General features: G+C 32.6%; 1 protein-coding gene across 1 annotated transcript; it reads right to left on the bottom strand.

Moving 5' to 3' along the window:
- Positions 1-2,396: 2,396 nt before the first annotated feature.
- LOC147291209 (putative 2-oxoglutarate-dependent dioxygenase SLC1) lies at positions 2,397-4,947 on the bottom strand. Its single transcript, XM_086237568.1, has 4 exons — positions 4,657-4,947; positions 4,282-4,529; positions 3,407-3,752; positions 2,397-2,783 (listed from the first exon to the last, which is right to left on the bottom strand). The coding sequence occupies exons 1-4, from the start codon at positions 4,930-4,932 to the stop codon at positions 2,538-2,540; spliced, it is 1,116 nt and encodes a 371-aa protein (XP_086093694.1). The 5' UTR covers positions 4,933-4,947; the 3' UTR covers positions 2,397-2,537.
- Positions 4,948-23,906: the final 18,959 nt, after the last annotated feature.

Raw genomic sequence — 23,906 nt, 5'->3', positions numbered from 1 at the left:
GAAAGGAAAAGGAAAAAAAAAAAAAAAGGAAAGAAAAAAAATAAGAGAAAAGAAAAAAAAAGGAAAGAAAAAAAAAAGAAGAGAAAAAAAAAAAGGAAAGAAATTTTTTTTTCTAAGGTAGATTGAGATTTGGAGTCTTTAGGCAATTGGAAAGAAAAAAAAGGTTTGGGATTTTATTTGGGGTTTGATTTGGTCATTTTGGTGTTTCGTTTAGTTGAAAACATAAATTATGAAAAAGAAATTTATCCCTTATCATGAAGTTTCATTTCCTTAATGTTTGGTTTTTCAATTACGATAATTTGTAAAATTGAAATCTTAGGTAAACCGTTGTCGCCGCTGCTGCCATTGGATTAATTCTATTTTAACCCAATTCGGTTTAATTTAACTATCAAAGACCATTTCCAAGTCCCTTTGAGTAAGCTTGCTACTTTTCGTTGCCACATTGGTGATTTATTCGTGTAATTTTATTATGTAACTATTAATTAGTGAAGTATTTTTTTAATAGTATTGTCTCCGGCGCGTATTATATTCATCACATATCACATGAAATTTACTATATTATTTGATTTCTTCAATGTTTTTATCAATGTAGTAGATAATATGTTAAATAAACATATGGTCAAGTTTCATTCAAAAATTCCATATTTTGATAGAAATTTTCGTCGTTTTTGTCCAATTTTATCACAATCGAAATTTTAATCGAAATTTCCGCGAAAATTTCCATCGAAAATTTCCTCGAAACCGAAATTTTACTCCTTGGGTGTGTAGTGAGAAATTGTATAAAAATAAAAGTAAAATTGGTGTGTTGGGAGTAAAGGGTATGTACTGAGAGGAAGGAGAGTGTGCATATAACAGTCCTCGATCAAGGACAATTTGTATGAGTTAAGTGTGTACATTGACATGAAATAGACCGTCAAGCACTCAGCAAATTAAGCAGTTTAAGTTGCATCTGCATTTACATGTCTATTTTTTTCCTTAATTTTCTACTTGAATATTAATATTAATTTGTGAGGTTGATTAGGTTTTTTATAGTATATTTAAGGAGATTTATTGAATAAAGATATAAAATTATAGTTTTTTTATTAAAAAATATATAATGTAGTTGCAATGTTGTAACTGGGTATGCATAGATTTTCGATCAAGATACAATTGTGGAGCGTTCCGCAGTAATTTTTGTCCTAAAGCTTAATATTGCAACCAGTTATCCTTATAGTTAATGAACTTACATTTTTTGTTCTTCTAGATAATGCACTTTTTATTAAAGACAACTATTATCCCAACTTTTATTTACAAAGATGACATGACAATTTTTTATTGGCTTGTTTTATATAAATGAGGTTGTCAGTTGTCAGTTGTCACATTAGTTATAATCCAAAATATTAGGATAATAATTAGTATCTTTATAATGAAATTGACATCACCCTTCAAGTTTCAAATCGATATTGAGTTCCATATCCTGTTACAGATATTCCAGATGTAGAGACAGATCCAAAGCCATTTGATCGAGATCAAGTAGGCAGATCCATTCAAAGATCGAAACTCGCAGATATGGTAAAAACTCAAATTCATTGTTAGCCAAGGAAAATAACTCGAATAATTTATGTCATTAAGTCCCACATGGTGCCTTAATTAGGAAAAATTATTGGGTACATATAACCGATATATAGTTACATGGTGTAACCAATCCAATGTGTAAGGATATTATTGGACAACATATTTATATTTGTAGGGTATAATATTAAGGCTTATTCACGAAAATACTCCCTGAGACTAACTTCTATTTTCACTTTGCTTTCTTAAAGTTAAATCTTCACATTTTGCCTCCCGATCTTTATAAGTCACTCCTAAAAGGCAAGTTCCGTAAGCTCCATCTTTGAGTTTGTTAAAAACTCTAACGTGGCGCCCACATGGATGAGCATTTTGGTAATTTATTGACGAATGGAGGTGAGTGGGACAGATACCATGCCAAATGGGAACTTGCTAACGAAACATGATTTATGAGAGTGATTTATAAAGATCAGGGGGCAAAATGGGTAAAGTGAGAATGAAAGTTAGCTTTAGGAGGTATTTTCGTGATAATATTAATAATATCCACCCATATTATAATACATATATTGATTATACCACGTATTAATGTATATGTTATACAAAATAATTTATTATTAATTAGGCACCCTAGCATGATCATAGGGGATATAATGTAGCTACTAACTTGTATATTACTCCAATTCTGTATCAGGATAAACTTATCCTTAATAATGTTATTCTCACACGTGGTATTACTTTATTAATAATAATATTTCCATCTGCCGTATGGAATACAATAATAGTTATTTTCCCTTTTTTTATTTATGAAAAATTCTCCCGTTATATATTTCAAAGAAGGACGGGTCCAATAAAACAAAATGTCAATGATTGTGAAAATTAAACTTCATTTGTCTAGAATTTTCTCTCTTATTTGCAGTCTAAGCCACGCATTTGTATATACGCACCAAGTCAAAATGCCAAGAATCTGGTGAAATCTACTTTTTTGGTCTTCATGTCAATTTCCTGGATTGTAGGAAGCTCTTACACTTGTGGTCATTGGAAGAAATGTAGTGGAGGAAACTAGAAAAGTCCGAGTCCATGTAAAGCGCAGGGTTGGCTTTGTCAATGAGTTTTGGTGATGGCCGAATCATGGTGTTGAATGGCAGGCTATGCAATGAGGCAACAGAGATGCGAGACTTGGAAGAGTTCACAACAACCCTATGGACCACGCTCTTGTATCTCCCATTGCTAAGTATCTGTCAAACAGTTTAATAGTTTATCACACGCACGCTCTTTAAAACTCAATTCTTTATTTGATTTGCATGTGCTAAATAGCTTCTACTGAAATGTTTAAAATAATAATTAACCATCTTAAACATTCAGAAGCAAGAGTACTTGATCATTAATCGATAATAATTGTTAGAGTTTAAATAACAAAACTGTATGTACCGCATTTACTGATTAAATCATTAATCACAACTTTTACAAAAGTGAGATGCCCACCTTTACTGAAAAATGGTCGTAGTTAGAAATGTCGTAATCAGCAAGTCCACCTAGCACATCTAGCATGCATTACCTTTAAGGATGATTTTAATTAGGAGACCTTATAGGGACCCATGTAAGAATGGATTCCAACTCACTATTTTCCTTCACATCGTTAGTGTCTAATTTAAAGTGTTTATTATAAATTCAAAGGTTATAATGTATTATTTATTATCAATTATTATTGTTAGATCTAGAATGAGATGGGAGAATCCTTACCTTAACCTTCAAACTGACAATTTAGATTAGAAATTAAGGATTGCCAAGACAATGAAGAAGATCGGTTTCAAATTCATGTAAGAATATGATGTTACTCTTTGTATTGGAAAATACCAACCTCAAGATGATCCCCAACATTGACAACAAATGAATTAGGCAGTGGTTCCACGGTTACCCATCTTCCCTCATGCTGTATTTGAAGACCCTCAACTTCATCTTGAAGGAGAAGAGTGAGGAGGCCATAGTCAGAATGGGGTGGCATGCCAAGTGTCAAATCAGGTTCAGGGCATGCAGGGTAGCAATTAGCCACAATCAGTTGGCTTCCATCTTCAAATTCCTCTAAAGTACTGCCTTTTCTGTCAGCACTTTCTGTAGTTTCCACCAATCCTAGGCTCTCCATGACAGCCTCCATTAGCATTAGATACAAAAATTTGGTGCTCTTGGAGTAGTTCACCGCTGCTTCCCTATGCATATTGACACAGTAACTTCGAATTAGAAGTGGCCGGATTAATGAGCAAAATGATAAATATCAATATCAGAAAAGGAAAAAAAAATACCGTACATATATATCGTCAGCTTCATATATATTGTTGATTCGGTCACTCTCTGACAGCTTAAATTCTTGGAATTTAGTAATTATCTAATATATAAGGTATCAGAATCTTAGTTTGCATGAGATTTTGGGTTCAAAACCTCCAATATATATACATAATCATTCGCAACTTCTTTGTTGGTTTGCAATATGAATTTCCTTAAATCTGTACTTTCAAGATGGAACCACACGGTGCGAGGGTGTCAACTTAATACAACATTACTGGCTTATTGCCTAATAACTTAATTTATGGGGTTTAGTAGTTATCTGATATGCAGATATATGTATTTCAAAATGTATATATATGTATGGGTGAACCATCCTAGCTAGTTAGTTTCGATATTGATGCAGTATAACCGTTGCATCCAAAACTTTCTCCTAATAGAAATGAGAAGAGTTACCTTAGGTCCACAGGAGACGAAGGCCAACAAGGAACAGTGTCTGCTAAAGGGTGGCAGCTAAGCTTGAGAAAGTCTCTCCAGCAGAACACTTTATCATTGCTCTGGTTATAGCTTGTTCCATACCTTGCTGAGGAAGCCATATCCTTTGACATGTACTTTGATCTCTCAATGAAAGGGAGCTCGAAAAATCTTCTACTTACATCAGTCATTCCAAGAATAACATCATCTTTGATACCATGGTTTATCAACTACATCAACCAAAATATTGAGTAGGGGGTTAGTTTTAAATTTGTTTACACTATGAAATAGATGATTGACATGATGTTAACATGGAAAAGAAAAATGCATGTATGAAGTTAAATATCAATTAATAACCTGAAAAAATCCGAATTCTTCGCAAGCTTTTGTGAGGGAGTTTATTACTTGGGATCTGTTGGAACCTTGCAACTGAGTGACATCAATAACTGGTAGCTTGAGGTTTTGGTTGGTAGCATCTATTGCTGAAGTGGGTCGTTCTTGGATGGGCAATATATACTTGCTTGGTACTCTAGTCACCCCTCTTTCACACAAGTGTCTCACTCCTTTCTGCAGGTATTGGCTTTCTGTTGTTTCATATTCTATGTTGGTGCCAACGTTACTAATTGAACCCATTTCAGGTAGCGTATATATGTTAGTTTAGAGAGAGAGAGAGAGAGAGAGAGAGAGAGAGAGAGAGAGAGAGAGAGAGAGAGAGAGAGAGAGAGAGAGAGGTGTTGGTGGGAGGCAATAATTTGAAGAATGATTTCAGAGGTGGTGTACACTACTAACAGGGAGCTAGAGAAACAATGGATCGAGCAGATTTGAGGTAGATTTCAGTTGCAAGTTTGTGAACTTCGATCATTCCCATATATATATAATTCCATTCCTTGGCAAAGAGAGCTTTGACCAAGTTTAGTCAAACCTTGAGGCGGTGGTGAATGACTGCTGGTGAGTAACTTCTACATGCATGCCCCACGCATCTAAAAAAGTCAGTAGTTCTAGGCTTTTGTGGGTCGATCCATCGTCTTCTATACGGTGATTGTCCTAACAATGAAACGACTTTGTTTTCCTTTTCCCATTCATTTCCCTTTCCCTCAGGTAAGCCTTCTTTAAGGTAGGAAATTAACTCCATTGATGTCAATATAAATGTAGTGTTGGGGGATGGTGAAAGATTTGTATACAGTAAAATCCCTATAAATTAATATTATGGGGATTAAAAAAAATTATTATTTTAGAGAGGTTATTTATATATCGATAAATGAATAATTTATTAATTTATTGATAAATAAATATTTATTAATTTAAAAAGAGTTTTATGTTTTTTTTGTTCATGTATTATGTTATATTTTTGGCTTTTTAGCAAAATACCTACTTGAACTTTGATTCGATTTGCATGTTACCACTTAAATTAAAAATTGAAGCAAGTTGCCTTCTGAATTAAATTTTGTTTGTAAGTTACCACCTTCATCCAAATCTTCAGGGATTTTTTTGGTCTTTGAAATTGGGTGGGGAAGCTTTTGCCACCTCAGCATGCTAAGTGGCAAGGCCCAACCAGTTACAAGTGGCCACATGTACAACTATTTTTCTATTTCTATTTTCTTTTTTTTTATAAACTTTAAAAATTGATTAAAAATAGCTTCAGACTCAGAAAAATACACAGAAAATTCTTACGGACTTGTCTTGACTAATACTAATTTACTATAGAGTCAAATGACCAATTTACCCTTTGAGAGTTTTCATAAAATTTGGGAAGTTCAAATTTCTTTTTTTTTAAATTAAAATAAATTTCCTGCCATAAAATAAATTCTATAAAAATTATAAATTTCTGTAAAGTCTCAGAAGAATTCTAAAAAATATTTTAGAAATTACCAAAAACCTGTTTTAGAGAATTCTTTCGAGATTTTATGAAAATTCTAGAATTTTTCTTGAATTTATTTTCCTCTAAGACTGAGAGGTCTTTTGGGTAACAAGTGTTCACGAGAAAGGTAGTGTTAGTTTTTAGAAGACCAATGGTGCAGACCTTATATTTTTTGGAGTTCGGAAAATTATCCTATGAATTTTCAAAGAGTCTTGAGTATTTAATATTTTAGAAATAAATTTGGACTTCCCAAATTTTCTAGAAACTCTTGGAGAGCAAATTGATAATTTGACTCCATAGTAAATTAGTATTAGTCAAGACGAGTCCGTAAGAATTTTTCGTATATTTTTATGAGTTCGGAGCTATTTTTAATTAATTTTCAAAGCTTGTAAAAATAAGAAAATAGAAATAGAAAAATAATTTTACATGCAGCCACTTGTAATTGGTTGGGCCTTGCCACTAAGCATGTTGAGGTGGCAAAAGCTTCCCCACCCAAGTTCAAAGACTAAAAAACCTATGAAGATTTGGATGGAGGTGGTAACTTGCAAATAAAATTTAATTTAGTGGGTAACTTGCTTCAATTTTTAATTTAGGTGGTAACATGCAAATCGAGTCAAAGTTCAGATGGGTATCTTGCTAAAAAGCCTTTATTTTTTTACAAAGATATATGTATCTTATTAAAAAACAAAGGACAAAGATACATGTAATATGTATGACTTTAAAGATGCATGTATTTTAAGGATGATGTTCAATTCGGTTTAGGTACAAAGAAAAGGCAAACGACTTTAGTAGCATATTTGAGAAAGAGTTTGAATTGAGAAAATAGAAGTTGTTAAGTAAAAAGTTTTTTAATATGTATTATAAATTTTTATGTGCTATTTTTTTTTTATATATTTCATCAATTATTAATTTATATATTCATTGGGCCCTAAAGGATTTTAAGAAAAATTATTATTTTATGCATGTAGCGAAGTTATTATTTTAGTACATTGGCCCGAGTTGGGACCGAAAGAATTTATTACTTAACCAAGGTTATTAATTTATCGAACATTCATTCATAGGGGTTTTATGTATATAGCAAATGTTAATGTTGGGATTAATGTTGGAAATTAAATCCAAAATCATGAGTAATTTGAAGTCATGCACAATAATATATTAAGGTGTTGAGTTACTCCATTCATTCCCAATTAACTTAAGATTAAATGTTCAAATTTCTTAATTGTATCAAAGCACAGACTATCAACGTATCAAGTCAAATAGGCACACGTGCTCCCGCGCCACTTAAAAAAAATTTCTCATGTATTCAGCTTAAATTGACGTCATACATGAGAAGATATGTTGAGAGAATTAAGTATCCCATGTACGTACATATATTGGATATAATGTATTGGTCATCTCCAACATGTTTTGGGGTTTGTTTGACTCTTACTTCAACCAGGATTAATATAACCCCTATGGACTGTAGGATTTGTTTGACTCCCACTTTAATCAGTATTGTAACCTAAAGCCTGAATGCTATAAATGGGGCACTTAAGACTTAGGAAAAATAGAAGTTGAGAACATGGATAAAGTGTTGGCCAAATGTTGAGACTGATAATAATTCTTGGTTGAGAGAGTGTTCTTTGGAAAATACTTTGAGAGTAGGTGTTAGGTTTTAGGGTTTGGGTTATGGTTATGGTGATTTAGATCAATTTAATTATAGGTCCATTGATTTTAATTATTAAATTTCAATAACTTTTTAGTTTAGGTACCAAAATTAAATAGTATTTTAGATTAGATACTAGTTGAAAAGTCAAACAAATTAATAAAATAAAAAGTATTAGAATTTACAAATATTACATCACATGCCACTTCAATAAAAAAATATTACATTAATTTATACTATATTGTATTAAAAAAAATCAATCAAGTCACAACTTAACGGTGACTGTCTTGGTAAATTGAAATAGATAACTCACACCACTATATATACTATATATTATTTTAAGTAAAAGTATTATGTGGGCCTTTATTTATACTATATTGTAGTATAATTTTTCTAAAAAAAATTCAATTAAGTCACAACTTAACTGTGACTGTCTCATAACTTAAATGTGACTATCGTTCAGTCACAACTAAATTTGAAGTTGTAAGTGTCGTACAGTCACAACTAAATGTGAAGTTGAAACTATACATTAACAAATTTTCAAAATAATATAAAAGCCTCAAGGACAATTTTGTCAAAACCTTATAAATTTTAACTAACACTCATCATATGTGAGCCATAAGATAAAAATGTCAAATGAAAAAGGCTCAAATCAAAGGGGTCAACATATTTGTGACCTAATCTAAAAAACTACATTTAAATTTGGTAGTTCAATTGAAATATTATATGGTTTTCATGCTATATGCTATACTAAAAAATTATTGAGATTTGGTATTTAATCCTAATTTTCTATTTAATTATCTTGTAATGTTATTAATTACTTTCATAGTGAAGAATTTTGTCGAACCTCGTTAATCCTTGGTGTGCTTGTTTTATCTGCCTTCTTGGTTAATTTTCTTTATTTCTCGGAGTTACATATTTGTCATGACATGGAGATTTATTCCCAACTATAACAGCATCATTTCTCTTTGAAGTAGTTAGATTTTTTATCATTGGATAACCCTTATTTTCATTGAATTCGAGTGTTAGAATAGATTTTTGTTAAAATCCTTTGACTTTATATATTCATGAGTAAGTTATTATTATATATTATAAGCCTATACTTGTATAGATATATTTAAGGATTAATTTTAGTTCAGTAGCTCAAGTTTACTTCAAATTTCAATTTAGTACTTCATGTATAAAATCTTGTAATCTCATACCTTATGTTTCTAATTCGTTGCAATATCATACCTCTGTCAAATTAAGTGTTAATTAATCTATTTAGTGTTGACATAGATCTAACAAGTTGCCATGTCATGCCACATGGCCCGACACATATTGCAATGTGGACAATAAAAATAATAAAAAATCTAAAAGTATAAATAAAATAGAAATAAAACAACTCCAAAATCAAATTCAATAAAAAGAAATAAAAAAGACAAAAAAAAAAAAAAAAAAAAAAAAAAAAGCAATTTTGCAGCAACCCCCAGACCCCTTCGTCTCTTTCCACCTAGCAGCCTACCCATCACCTCAGGCAGATCTAGACGCCGGCCTCCGTGCCTTCCCCATCACCACCGTGATGAGACCGTAGATCTCCAGCACTCCGACCATTACGACCGGCACAATCGATTACCCTCGAGGTGGAGTCCAGCGACACCATAGATAATGTAAAGGCGAAGATCCAAGACAGGGAAGGTAATCGAGGATGGCCGTACTCTCGTCGACTACAACATCCAAAAAGAATCAACTCTGCATTTGGTTCTGAGGCTTCGTGGTGTGATTATTGAGCCATCTCTTATGGCATTGGATAGGAAAAAACAATTTCAATCAAATGGGGATACACGGGCTGCTGGGTGGGGTGGTTTGGGGAGGGGGTTGGGCCTGCTGTTGCTGCAAGTTAGCCTGCAACATCATCTTTTCCCTTTTTTTTTTTTTTTTTGGTCTTTTTTATTTATTTATATTGAATTTGTTTTTGGAGTTGTTTTATTTCTATTTTATTTTTTAGGTTTTAGTTTTTTCTTATTTTCTTATCCACATTGCAATATGTGTCAAGTGATGTGGCATGACATGTTAACATGTCAGATCCATGTCAACACTTAACAAATTAATTAACATCCAATTTGACGGAGGTATGACATTGCAACAAATTATAAACATGAGGCATGAGATTACAAGATTTTATATATGAGGTACTAAATTGAAATTTGAAACAAACTTGAGGTACTGAATTGAAATTAACCCTCTGGTTAATAAGTTAGTATGAAACTAACTACCCTTTTGGGCCCACCACATGAGTAATTTTAGAATTCAAATTGTCTATCTTTTAGGTTCAACCAAATAAATAGACAAACACTACATTTGAATAAAAGTATATAAATAGTTGTTATTATAATTAAATGGTTAAAAGACTTTAAATTTAAGAGATTTTTAACAAATATGATATTTGAAGTAGAGCCTGAAATGAATTGTTAAGATTATGAAATTACATTATTTGGTGGCTTAAAAAAATGTGGTTAGCTTCATATTAACTTGATAACAAGAACATTTTTTATATTTAATATATACAAATAGTACAAATTTAATTAATAGTAGTATACCTTGAGGTACGAAGATATAAAGTCAAATGACTAAAATCAAAATCAAATCTAACATCCGGGTTTAAAGAAAATGAGATCAAATTTTTAAAGATAAAAAACAAAATTTCTGTTTTTCTTTTGAAGTTTAGGAAAGATATTTTCATACAGTATCTGTCAATATATTATATGTAGTTTGTCTTTTGTTGCGCTGTTGATGGTGGTTATTGTTTAATTAATCATGCATACGCATTGTGTCCTAGATTATAGTCTTTTTGGAATCCACGTGGTGGTGGCGGAATGCTAAATATGTCCGGTCCATATTCTCTAGTCCTCCAATAATTAATAAATTATTTTGAATTGTGTCTTGTTCTGCATTTAATTATTGCATGCATTCTTCAGGTTCAGTCCTGTTCATGTTAGCTAGTCCTCCAGCATGTACTGTGTGTTGATTTCAACTCTAATCATATCTCAATAGCCATCGATAACTTTGGAGGACGACCGACAACTTTTCTTCAATTTTTTTTCCGAACGTACGTGGCTGTTTCTCTTGAATACTACTAGAAGAAGTACCGACTGTATCTTCCACTAATTTATTTGTAAGTGCTGTAGCTGCTATATAGGAGGAATAATCTAAATCTTTATGTCATTGTGTAAAGTTATATTTTTTTAATGTGGGATAATACTCCATATTCTTACACATCCTGCACGTGTGGCGTCACTTAAATCAAACACGTAGACAATTCATATTAGGTAACATGGAGTACATGTGGCCACTCGACCTAACACATATGGACGAACCTGCTCTAATACCTTGAAGAGTGTTTGAAAATAGAATATAATTATAATGCCTCAGATAATAGAGGACTTGTTGTCTAGGTTGTATATAAAGTGCATGTAGAGGAGTTATAAAATTACGTTAAGGAAGAGTTACAGGAGTTTAGGAAGTTACAGGAATTACAGGACAATAAAGGGAAATAAAGAGAGAGAAATAAACACAAGGATAATTATGTAGGTGAACTCTTCTCACACCCCCGCAAGCTGAACGAGGGAGGACGAACTGGCAGCTTGGAGATCAAGTACCTAAAACGAGTGGTGGATAACCCTTTAGTAAGAACATCAGCAACTTGATCTTGCATAGACACATAACAAACATCAAGATCATTCTGAACCACCTTTTCACGAACATAGTGATAATCAATCTCCACATGACGAGTGCGAGCCTGAAAGACAGGATTAGATGCCAAAGAAATGGCACTAATATTGTCACACCATAACCGAGGGCATTTAAGATACAAATGAAGATCTTTAAAGATGGAACGAAACCATGACAAGGTGACAGCAGTGTAGGCAAGTTGGCGATACTCAGCCTTTGTTCTAGACCAAGAAACCCTGCCTTGCTTTTTAGAACTCCATGAAATTAAGTTGTGTCCTAGATAAATACAAGAACCTCCGTCCCCAGCATAATCTACATCAGCATAATCCTGTAAAGATAAATGGCTAGGAGTATAATAAAGCCCATGAGCCATTGTATGTTTTAAATAACGTAAAATACGCTTTACTGCGATCCAGTGAGTAGTAGTGGGCTGGTGCATGTACTGACACACTTGATTAACTGAAAAGGAAATATCAGGCCGAGTGAGTGTTAAATATTGTAAGGCCCCCACCACACTTCGATATTCTGTAGGATTTGGTAAGGGATCACCATCAAAGAGACTGAGACGCCGGCCACTAACGGCAGGCGTGGTTATGGGCTTCGAATCAAGAAGGTTGGTGCCCTTCAAGAGATCTGTGATGTACTTGGATTGACATAAGTGAAGGCCCACAGAAGTTCTTGTAGCCTCAATGCCCAGAAAATAATGAAGGGGCCTAAGATCCTTCATAGAGAAAAGGCGACCCATCTAAAAAATAAGCTGATTGATCTGAGTAGGATTGTTGCCTGTAATAAGGATATTATCAACATATATCAAGAGAAATATTTTATCAGGGCCATTAACATATGTAAATAAGGAATAGTCCGCAAGAGAAACCTGAAAGCCCAAACTCTCTAAGTGAGTAAAGAAACATTGAAACCAGGCCTGTGGAGCCTGTTTAAGCCCATACAACGAACGACGAAATTTACACACATATTGAAAAACTGAGGATCAACAAACCAATGGGTTGTTTCATGAAAATATCCACCTAAATATAATCATGTAAGAAGGCATTTTGGACGCCAAGCTGACGAATGGGCCAATTATAACTCACTGGCAGAGTAAAAATAAGGCAAATGGTGTTGTGATTGACTACCGTGCTGAGAGTTTCTCCATAATCGAGGCCCGCTTGCTGATGAAACCCATTGGCCACTAAACGGGCCTTATAACGCTCAATTGATCCATTGGACTTATTCTTAATCCTGTAAACCCATTTATTAGGTAAAATGTTGTAGGATGGATGAGGTGGAACAAGAACCCAAGTGCCAGCCCGTTGGAGAGCATTGAATTCATCCGCCAAAGCCTTCCGTCATTGTTCATCCTTATTAGCTTGTCCAAAACAAGTAAGCATCCATCCCAAAACCAATTGACAATGAGAGGAGTAACTCAAACCCTTATAAGCCACTATGCAGGGTTATACTTTTCCAATGTGGGATAACATTCCACATTCTCATAGTTATTACCAATATGGTATATAGTGTCTCAATAGCTTTGATAAACTGATGAGTTTCGAACAATTGTTTAGGCTAAGAGTCTAGCTATTCATAGCTCCCATTTGCAAAATATATATATATATATATATATTCCTATTTAAAAAAGTTTTTAAAATTCCAAATTTACTCTGAATTGAAAAAATAAAAATCAAACATTCACCCTACCCCACCACCCTTCCTCCCACCCAAGTACTGTATCCAAGTATCCAACCCCCCAACGGGTCCCACCACCCTCACTCGCTAGAGACCTCCTCATCGATCCCATTTATTTTCTCTCTCTATTTTTTAGCCTCTTTCACTTTGTACATTGACACCTAACCAGCCTCTCAAGGTGCCGTTGTACAAAGTAAAAGCACTTAGAAAAGAGAGAGTCTAAAAAGAAAGAAAGAAAAAGAAAGGAGAGGAGAAAGTTGTCGCCCAGTGAGAATGGTAATGTCGGGCATCAGATGGTTGAGAGTAGAGGTGTCAAATGGGTCGGCCCAGCTCGTTTAAGTTGAGCCCATCATGCTTTCGTGCCATGCTCGAGCCGGCCCATATAGTTAAGACCTAAGCCCGACACGGCTCACGGCCCGTGGGCCATTCATGCTCGTGCCGTGCCTTAAACGGGTCAGCCCACAGACATTTTTTTATTTTTATTTTTTAGGGTGATAAAACTAATTTTATGATATTTTTTCTTATTTATAATTAAATATTAGCATTATTTTTCACGAAAATTGAATATTTTTATTGAAAAGTTCTCTAAAAATAGAAAAAACAATGTTAAAATAGTCGTGCCTAATTCGGGCCCATTTCGTGCTCGTGCTTGTGACGTGCTTGGCCCATGTCGTGCTCGTGCCGTGCCGTGCCCGATGGGCTAAAAACTTCGGTCCAGCCCGGCCCATTTAATCGTGTCGTGCCGTGTCGTGCTCGAGCCGGCCCGACTCATTTGACACCTTTAGTTGAGAAGGAGGGAGCAAAGGGTGATGTGATTGCGTTGGGAAGCATTGGGAGTTTTTTTTTTTTTTTTTTTTTTTGAGGGTACAAATAGGAATTTTGGAAAAAAAAAAAAAAAAAAAAAAAAAAGATGTAAGTTGGGTACAAAAAGTAATTTGGGGCTATCAATAGAAACCCCCCTAGCCTAGTTGCAAGCCAGATGACTTCCTGCAACTTTAATGCTTATAGGAAGGCCCCCAACAACTTCCTATGGAAATTCCTTATTAAAGCCGAGCCCAAGATGCTTCTTTCAACGCTTGGAACGATTTGAGGCCTTTAGTAAAAGAATGTTTTGCGCTTCCATTTTAGTTAATGGGTCAATCAAAAAGAGCCCAGTAAACTAGAGCCTAAAATAATATCAACAAAGTATAACGAAGAGCCAATTAAGCAGTTGGATCTAGCATTTGGATTTCCTTCTTGGCTATATGCTCTTCTAGTTTCGGATGCTTTGCAGCGAGCATCACCAATGGATGAGACAAATGTATAGGCTAAAAGTGTTCTTTACTAACCCATAAGCTACTTTAACATAAAAATTTGTTACTTACAAAATTTGTCACTCAAATAAATGAGGTAAATAGTTAGAATAAATATTATTTTATTGATTTAATAAAAGTTATTTTATTGGAATTGATGAAAAATGAAGTTGTTAGATTTTTTTTATTGGTTGAATAGTAAGTAAGCCCTAATTTGCTCTAATCTGACATTGGGTCAAATATACCATGATTTCTCTTGGGTCAAATTTGACAATGATTTTGCCTCATCCATTGGAAGCCCAAAATTTGACATAGCAGTGTAAATAAAGTTTGCCCCATCATTTGCCCCATCCATTGATGATGCTCATTACATAAATAAAGCCTTTTTAAACTAGTAGATATGCAGAGAATATATCAAATCAATTAGCTAGCAAGCAAACCAAATGTTCTCTCACACACACAAATCAAACTAGAGCCATAGAGCCAAGAGAGATGAAGAAAACTGGAGCAAAGAGAGGATGACAATTTCTATTAACTTGTCATAGAGAAGTCAACTAGTGGCCGCTCAAACTCTTGTCTTTTGACTTTTGTTTTTTTGTTTTTTTTCCTTGCACCATTGTAAAACTATAATTCAAGTATTACTGTTAATTGAATTATAAATTGTTTTCAATTTTATATACTATATTTCATAATTATATTTTTTTTTCCTGGCCAAAAAATAATAATCTTTTTTTTTTTTTTTTGTTACAGAATGATGTATTTTACTCTAACATATTCCTTTTGATGGTGAGACCAACAGTTAAAATCAACAATCGATCACTTATACAGAAAAAACATTACAAAACAAAAAAGGATTTTCGGAATTGAAACTAATTAATAATACCTTTTCTGCAATATATCACCAAAAACAGAAGTTCAAATGAATTATACATGTTATATAAAATATATATATATATGTAATAAAATACTTGAATATAAGTTTAGTAATTTAGTATCTAAGAAAACGATCGAGAAAGATAATTTTTAAATGAAAAAGTTGTATAAAATTAACTAGTAACTTTAATTATACTAATATATGAAATCAGGAAGGCCCTAGCTCATTTTGTATTGAACTGGCCTTGACCCAACCCAACTAAACTATCATAGATTTTGAAACTGAGGAATCTGAAAATTGAACCATATATGATCCATGCACATGCAGAGTTTGGTTGTTAATGGGCTGATGAACATGGCGGATGTAATGGGCAACACCAATAAATAACTAAGAGACAATATCCAACACAACACTCGCTGCCCATCTTCTGTCCTTTTTCCCTGGCCTTGTTTATTTGCTGCTATAAGACAACGTACACAACATAGCTAGATATAATGTAGCACTACAACTTAATTATTGGCGGTTTAATTAGGACCATGAATTAATTAATTTTCGAATAATCCTTAATTTTGTCAATTTCCAATATTGTCTTCTTGAACAGATCGGACGACGACAGATGATATGAACCTAAGAAGAGATAAAAAAATCGTTGTAGAGCCTGAAAGTCCAAGCCCAAGTTGTCTTTCGTTCTCATATACATGTTAGTTACAAGATGACACGTCACAAGGTACATGCATGGTCTAAGCCCAAAGTTGGTCTTTTCTTTTTTAATGATAATAGCTAGTTTGGTAAATGGGTGAAAGTAATTAGATAAAATGTGGTATTAATATGGTAGGAATAAGGGTCTATTAGATTGTAGAGTCTAACAACTAAAATTATTAGTCTAAAAGACAACCAGCCAAGTAAGTTGAGCTAAAAGCCAAAATTCAAATAAGGACTAACTCAGTGCATCTCTAAAACAAATCAGTGCATCTGTAAAAAATACAATAAGTGCATCTGCAAAATCAGTGCATCTGTAAAAAATTTAGAAATTTTCCTTTACACCAACTTTTTAAATCAGGGTCCTTTACACCAAGTTTATTAGTGGTTTGGTATTAGGAGTCCATTAGATTTTAAGGCTCAACCACTAAAAATGTTGGTAAAAAAGACAACCAGCTTATTCACTTGATCGAATTCCAAGCCAAAAAGTTTTGTCGAGCACTCGGCAATCTGCGAAAATTGCTGCAAATGCATCTCAAAAAATGCAGATGCAGCTCAAAATATGCATATGCAACTCAAAAAATGCATATGCGCCTGCCGAGCAAATGCAGCTCTGAAAATATAGATGCACTTCAATATATATACAGATGCACCTGCCGAGCAAATGCAAATGCACCTCAAAAATACAAATGCACATGCCGAGCGCTCGGCGGCCTAATTTACGCTCTTACATGCAAGGATTGTCCTTTAGGCGAAGTTAGTATCTCAATGTCCTTCTTACCAAGTTTATTAATGATTTGGTACTAGTATCTAATTTACTATTAAGATATAAGAGTAGGTATATTGAAGCTTTTGAATAAGAAATTTGTTTAGATCGAGTAGTATTGTTTATATTTCCACCCATGTTCTATTTTCTCACCCATCATTAAATTTGAAAAAAAATATAAAAACACTCTTCTTACCTCCCATTATTCCTATAATACTATTTGATATACCAACTCAAACACCAACCTATTAAACACTTTTCCCACCCACCAATATAAGCACTCTTTGTTTATTGCTATAGCTTATTAATTTCTTTGAATTGGTTAGCTAGTTTTATTTAAACAATACGACTAGTTTGTGATCTAATGATATTCTTCTTTATAATGTTGAAAGGTACAAAGTTCTAATCTTGCTTTCTCAGACAAAAAACAAATTATTATTAAAAAAAAAAAAAAAACAACAACAACAACAACACTCAAAGATAGAGATTATATATGGGTTGGATCTATATATCTCTAATTTAAATCTATTTAGGCCCCGTTTGGGATTGCAGTGGAAGACCCAAAAACTGCTGTGGATGACAATTCTCAATCACCTACAGCAGTTTTGGTGTTTGGTAAAAAAATTAAAAACTGTTTTTTCCCACAATTCTCAACTCCCCACAACAAAAACAGAAAGCAGGTTTCTAGGTGCTTTTGAAAGCTGCAGTGAATCACAGCAACAATGAATATTTTATTTTACCCATAATGTCCTCATTGATTTCTATATTTTTAATTTGTTTATTTTAAATTAAAAAATATGTCCATTGTTAGTTATATTTTATATTGTGATAATTAATTACAATATTTTATTTGCACGATTAAAATTATAATATACCTAAAAAAATAATAGACATACTTATTTAATAATGTTGTTCTTAGAAAAATTAATGCTAATAAAAATTTGTAGCCAAAAATTTAAAAAACAAGTAAAACACATTTTATTTTTACCAAACAAATAAGTGAAAGACACTTTTAGCATCATGTCTATTTTAGTAATTATACACAGTCACAGCCCTTTTACATTAATATTTACCAAACACTTTGATACTGTTTTTTGCACTCACAGCACTTTTGAAAACATACTTTACCAAACACTCAGCTGCTTTACTTTACAGTTGACTTTACTTCACAGCTGTTTTACCTCACAGCTGTTTTTTTACACAGCAATACCAAACTGGCCTTTATTTATGTTATCATTTGGCTATCCATGTGGCTCCTTGTCATGCCGTAATGTCTACAACATGTTAAGGCATATCCATGTGGCCATCCATGTGGCTCTCCATGTGGCTATCCATTTTTAAGTTATTTTGGTTTTTCCTTTGAGTTAATTTTTGCTTGATTACCAATTTTCTGGCGCATGGGTTTAGCAAAAATATAAGATATGAGTAATTTTATAATTATAAAGAGGAATAGCATGACATAATTGCCTAATAAAATGAAAACTCGTTTAACTACAAACAAACATGTATAATCTCAAAAGGGAATGCAGCATTATTCGTTCCTCATCTTAATTTCTTGCACTTTATTTTATGAGTACATAAAAATTGTAAAATCTATATGCATACTGAAATGCAAAAGGATAAATAAAAATTATTAATTTTTCGTATAGTAATATTTCTCTCTATAATGTTCAAGAAATCTCAACTTTAAATCTCTCTTTGTCACAAAAAAAAAAATTGCTGAGAGAGCTAAATTAAAGTGAGACATCTAATTGTAATTTTCCATCTATTATATATACTTCTATGCAACTTTCTAGGTGTGATATTCCAAATCCCATGAAATTCTTTTTTCTTATTTTTTCTATATATCCACGGAATAACATAATGATGATATATAAAGTCTACTAGCCCCTACCTCAATTCCCAAGAAGCAAGATTCCTTCTAGCCTTTCACAGATAAAACACCTGTCTTCCTAAGGGAATCAAAAAAAGAGCATCACTTCAATTGTGCAAAATGGTTGGTCTTGAAGAGCTAGCTATCCCTTTTCTTTCACTTTTCCACGATTTTCTTTTCCAAGTTCATCTCATTTTCTCTACTTACTGTTTGATTTTCTTTTCCTATGGTCTGCCTTTTTCCTAGTTTGGCTTGAGATTTTGATTCCTTTCGGCATTAAAAAAAGAAGCAATACTTAATCCTTTGGATATATAGCATACTCTCTAGCTGTTTGGAGAAACAGAAACTAATGAAAGTGACCTTGTTAGTTGTGGCTTTAGCAACACGTTTTCTGGACGGTACCCATCTTCTCTTGTTAAAGCTTATTCTTAAGTTCTCTAAGCCTCGGTCCAAAAAGAAAAATGAAAGTACTTCTCTTGTGTGTCCCACAATTTTGGGTCAGTTTAAGTACGTAGAGCATATCATGCATTCTTCATGGGACATGTATATATGGCTGGCCTATCTAGTGATAAAAAGGTAAGAATAGACGAGCTGTAAACTTAATTAAATATCACAAATTTAAACTTTTAGAGACAAAAAATATCCCGATTAATTTTACTTGATATGTGTAGGTCAATTATTGTTAAGATTTACCTTAAAATCTTGTACCAAAAGGAGTGAATTGCATGTGAAACTTTTATCCGTTGATTACCCCAAAAAAAGAAACATTTTTTGTGGGACTAAAACACAAATTAGTAAAATCAATGAACTAAGATGGCGGGATGAATGTGTATAACCGATTCAGGTTGTATATATGCAGTTAAATATTCATCATTATGCACCTTGAAGCAGATTGAGTATTTCCATTTCATTAGTCATTAATAGTTGTTGACAAAAACAATATAAAAATTTCCCAAAATATTGAAAAGTGCCAATTACATAATTACTTACCAATTTTTAGGAAAATTTGAAAAACTAGCCAAAATTTGTTCCATTTAAAGATTTTTAGTTATTTTAATAGAGATATTATTGTGTGTAATCGTAACATCACTTGACATAATGACGTGATGTTACCAATCCACTTAAATTATAACACGTGTACAATTATTAATTTCTAAAACCCTAAACTCCAAAAAAATACCTTTAAAATCGTACACATGTTATAATTATATCCAGCACATGACCGATTTTGAGATTCTGGAGGCTCGAGGCAAACCATAAAAATTAACCCTCGACCATTCTTATATATAATTACTTGAACTTAACATATATAGTATCTAAGTATATAAAAGATTTATAAATTTCGAAGACCCTCAACGTTTCATAGCCTGAGATAATTGCCTACTTGGCCTATCCTCATAATCACTCATATTAATCCAACAACAAATGATCATTCCTTATATTCCAATTTTCTTTTTCTTTTTTTCTTTTTTGGATGATTCCTTAAGAATGTTGATCATGACTGTAATGTATGTATATGTATATATATATATATATATATATAGGTTCTTTCCGTTGAGGTATATCTCATCTTAAGCATGATGATGTATGACTTGTGTGAGACCCACTCCGCATTGTAATTTAATGATTGAAATCGTCTATTTTCTAAGTGTCTATACAAGGATCATTCTTGCAAAAAATTAGATAAATCGAAAACTATTAAGACATCTAATTGTGATAGAATATATTGATAAATATATGGATTCCATTAACACTTGAAATGATAGCTCTTTAATCAAATGGTTAAACGATTTTCAATTTATCTAATTTTTTGCAAAGATGATTTTTGTATATAGACTTAAAAAATAGACAACTTTAATCATCAAATTATAATATGGTATGAATTTTACAAATTATGTCTCTTCATGTTTAAGTTGTAGTAAAAAAAAATCTATAAATATATATATGTATTTATGCCTGCTCAACTCCCGAAGGTGATCCTCTTAGTTTTGTCCTTTGACAGTGACACTGCCTCCAGTAGTGATTGGACAGTCTCACAGTATTATTTCTAGCACTTTTGAGAAAACTAGAAGACATTGTAAAGTAGAAGTCTCAGTCCTCTTTTTAACCCAACTAATAATGTTTACTATCGTTTTACACACACACAACTCAACTCTCTCTCTCTCTCAGAAGATTCCTTAACATAAAATTAAAGTATACCCTTTATTCTGTCAAAATTAACAGACGAAAGAGTAGCTTATAATCTAAGCTCTGTCTCGTGATTATTATTCCTTCCCAATTATGCATGACTATATAATAATTTTATAATTTGGTGTGCCCCCACCTTTTATGATTAACTTTAGGACACGTAAAATTCAAGCCAACCCCTAAGTTTGCAATTAAAATATATGCATGAATATGACCTCTATTATCACTTGGCTCAGATTGACGTGGCCCGGAGGGGACCATATCATGACCCTTTTGCAGATTAATATATACACATAATATTGGCACATGGGAATCTACCCTAAATGATCCATATATGGCCCTGGAGTTTTGTCAAGCAGTAATTAATTTTCATTTTACAATGCCAATGATCCATTCATGAGCTCTAGCAGCTGCTAGCTAGCAGCTAGCAGCCAAATTCTTATGGAGGAATTTTTTGGTGTGATCCTGATTTCAGCATATAATTAATCCAGTTATATTAAAAAGCACGCAGATTAATAACACATACAAAAGAATTTATTAAAAAAAAAAAACAGTTTTTATTCAATAATATTAGATTCACTAAATTAATTATTAAATTTCTCATCAGAGGACAATTGTTTATTATTTTATTTGTTATAAATATGAACTTTAAAATAAACGTAATTAAATAAAGAAAATATTAACACATCATATGATACATAAATTTAGTAAGTATAATAGTACGTACTCATTCTTATACACATAATATATGTTAAATGCATTACATATCCACATTGTTGGAAATTTCAGATGATATCACCTTTGTAAAAGATGATTACTAAATACTAACAGTGACATTCCCAATATTGAACCTTTTTTTTTTCTCAATTACACAAATAGTACGTACTTATATTTTGGCCTTTTTTTAATATTATTCTTGTGGTTTTAATTTTTTCAATAATACCTTTGTGGTTAATATTTAGTATCAAATTTAAGAACAAAAGCACAATTTTCATGTAATTGAAGTAAAAGAGGGCTCATGTGCACTTCACGTGTAGGGGTATATATAAGCTCAATTTTTTCATCATTTCACTTAGTCAATTTCATATTTGCAAAACCACATTCATATATATAGAGAGAAACTTCCCTGCAATAGGGATATGACTGATTTAGTATCTCAATTCAATAACATGACTGATTTAGTATCTCAATCCAATAACATGATGACACATATGCTTTTATACTTCATCACATAACAATTTCTTTAATTTCAAGATAGAAACTATCTCTTGAGATGCCAAGTCAGTCTATATCACTGTTATAATAAATTTTTTCTCATTTATATAATGTGAAATGAGATGAAAATATAACAAAAATTGGTATAGCTTGTAATTGAATTGTAATATTGGACATTAATCACAGCAGTATTATTAAAACAAATTAAAACTACATAAGTATTATTAAAATAATAGTCAAACCACAATGACTAAACGTACTATTTAACTTATTTTTTCTAAGCCCAATACATTGCGTCCAATGTAATGAATATTTTTCAATTTTTTGAGTTAAAATATTTTTTTTTACGTTTGAAATTCATATATTATTTTTACTGACCATTTGGTCTAGTTGATGGCACTCAATCTTTCCTTTGTCAAGAGGAGATCATGAATAACCGTTGGTAATAGGATGGATCTTGCTTCAATGAAAATATGGCCACTTTACAGATATTATAAATATTGATGTCTTTTTCTGAAAAAATTAAACTTAATTGGGCACTACCCACAATGATTAGGCAGTTAATATTGGCCTTTCTGAAGGCTTTTGGATCATATTATATAGAGATAGGGCACATGAAATTAGACTGAATTTTCAGCTTCATTCTGAGTTTTGATGGTTCTCAATCAAGATATTTATAGTACAACAGTATAGTAGGTGGTTGGTGCAAAATAGAATCCAATGAACGTACAGTAAAAATTTGGTGACATTGTACGTGGGTTTGACCTTGTGAATTAATTAGAAACGGTCGAATCAATCGGTTAATATTTTGAACGTTGTATTGTGCCATTTGGAAGTCATGGAAACTCAATGGATCATGTAACTCGGATTATTATTTAAGACTAACTAATTTTTATTGTTCAACGAAAATCGTCCCACTCTCACTAGACGTCCAAATACTCTGTATCAAGATCGTAGTTCGATCAGATACTTATTATTTTTTAAATATTTGATCTCAAAGTCTAAGATACTTATTTGATTGATCTCATATGACAGGGTTCTACCAAAAAAAAAAACACATTGATATGAGAGAGAACTATCATGGCCCATAATTGTTTTGTCATGTTAAAACTTGGACCAACGAATTTCATTATGATATCATAACTGGAGATCCTGAGCTCTTTTTTTAATTGCCATCTGGCAATGTAAGTAGTATGATTTACATTCTAACAACTTAAGTTAACAACACACCATTTGAAAATTAGAATTATGAGGTGGCTCTAAATTAACGTGTTGAGAAAATTTTTTGAGGGATTGTTTTTGTTATGTGATAGTACTGAGTGGAAGTATAAACCCAGGTAAAAAATGTAAAGATAATTAGGTTTGGGTTCTTTAGAAAAACAGTTTTTAGATGAAGAACGGATATATTTTAAAATTTATAAGAAAACCTTTTTAATTCATAATAAAGTCCCTCAATTTATAAGAAACTTTTTTAATTCATAATAAAATCCTTTTAATTTATAAAAAAAATCCTTTTAATTTATAATAAAGATCTCCCCCAATTTGAAGGGTATTTCCCCTCCTAGGGTGTAGAATAGGCTTTTGTAAAGGCTGCATGTCAGGTTTTAATTCTAGTAATTTTGGGCTATTTTGGGCGGAGCCCAAATTTCAGATTTCAAACTTAACATAAAGCTGTCTGTTGATGCTGAAAAATGGTAAAGCAGTCAACGTCGAGTCAAACCACGTGGACCCGTTGACCTACCACTGAGTGGATGACACGTCGAAGTGGGGTAGGAACGGGTAGCTGGGTCCGACTAGTGATTAG

This window comes from Dryas octopetala, chromosome 3, assembly GCF_963921425.1.
Source record: "Dryas octopetala chromosome 3, drDryOcto1.1, whole genome shotgun sequence".
Classification (NCBI taxonomy): domain Eukaryota; kingdom Viridiplantae; phylum Streptophyta; class Magnoliopsida; order Rosales; family Rosaceae; genus Dryas; species Dryas octopetala.
The sequence above is the reverse complement of the archived record's forward strand: the minus strand, read 5'-3'. Positions and strand labels throughout refer to the sequence as shown.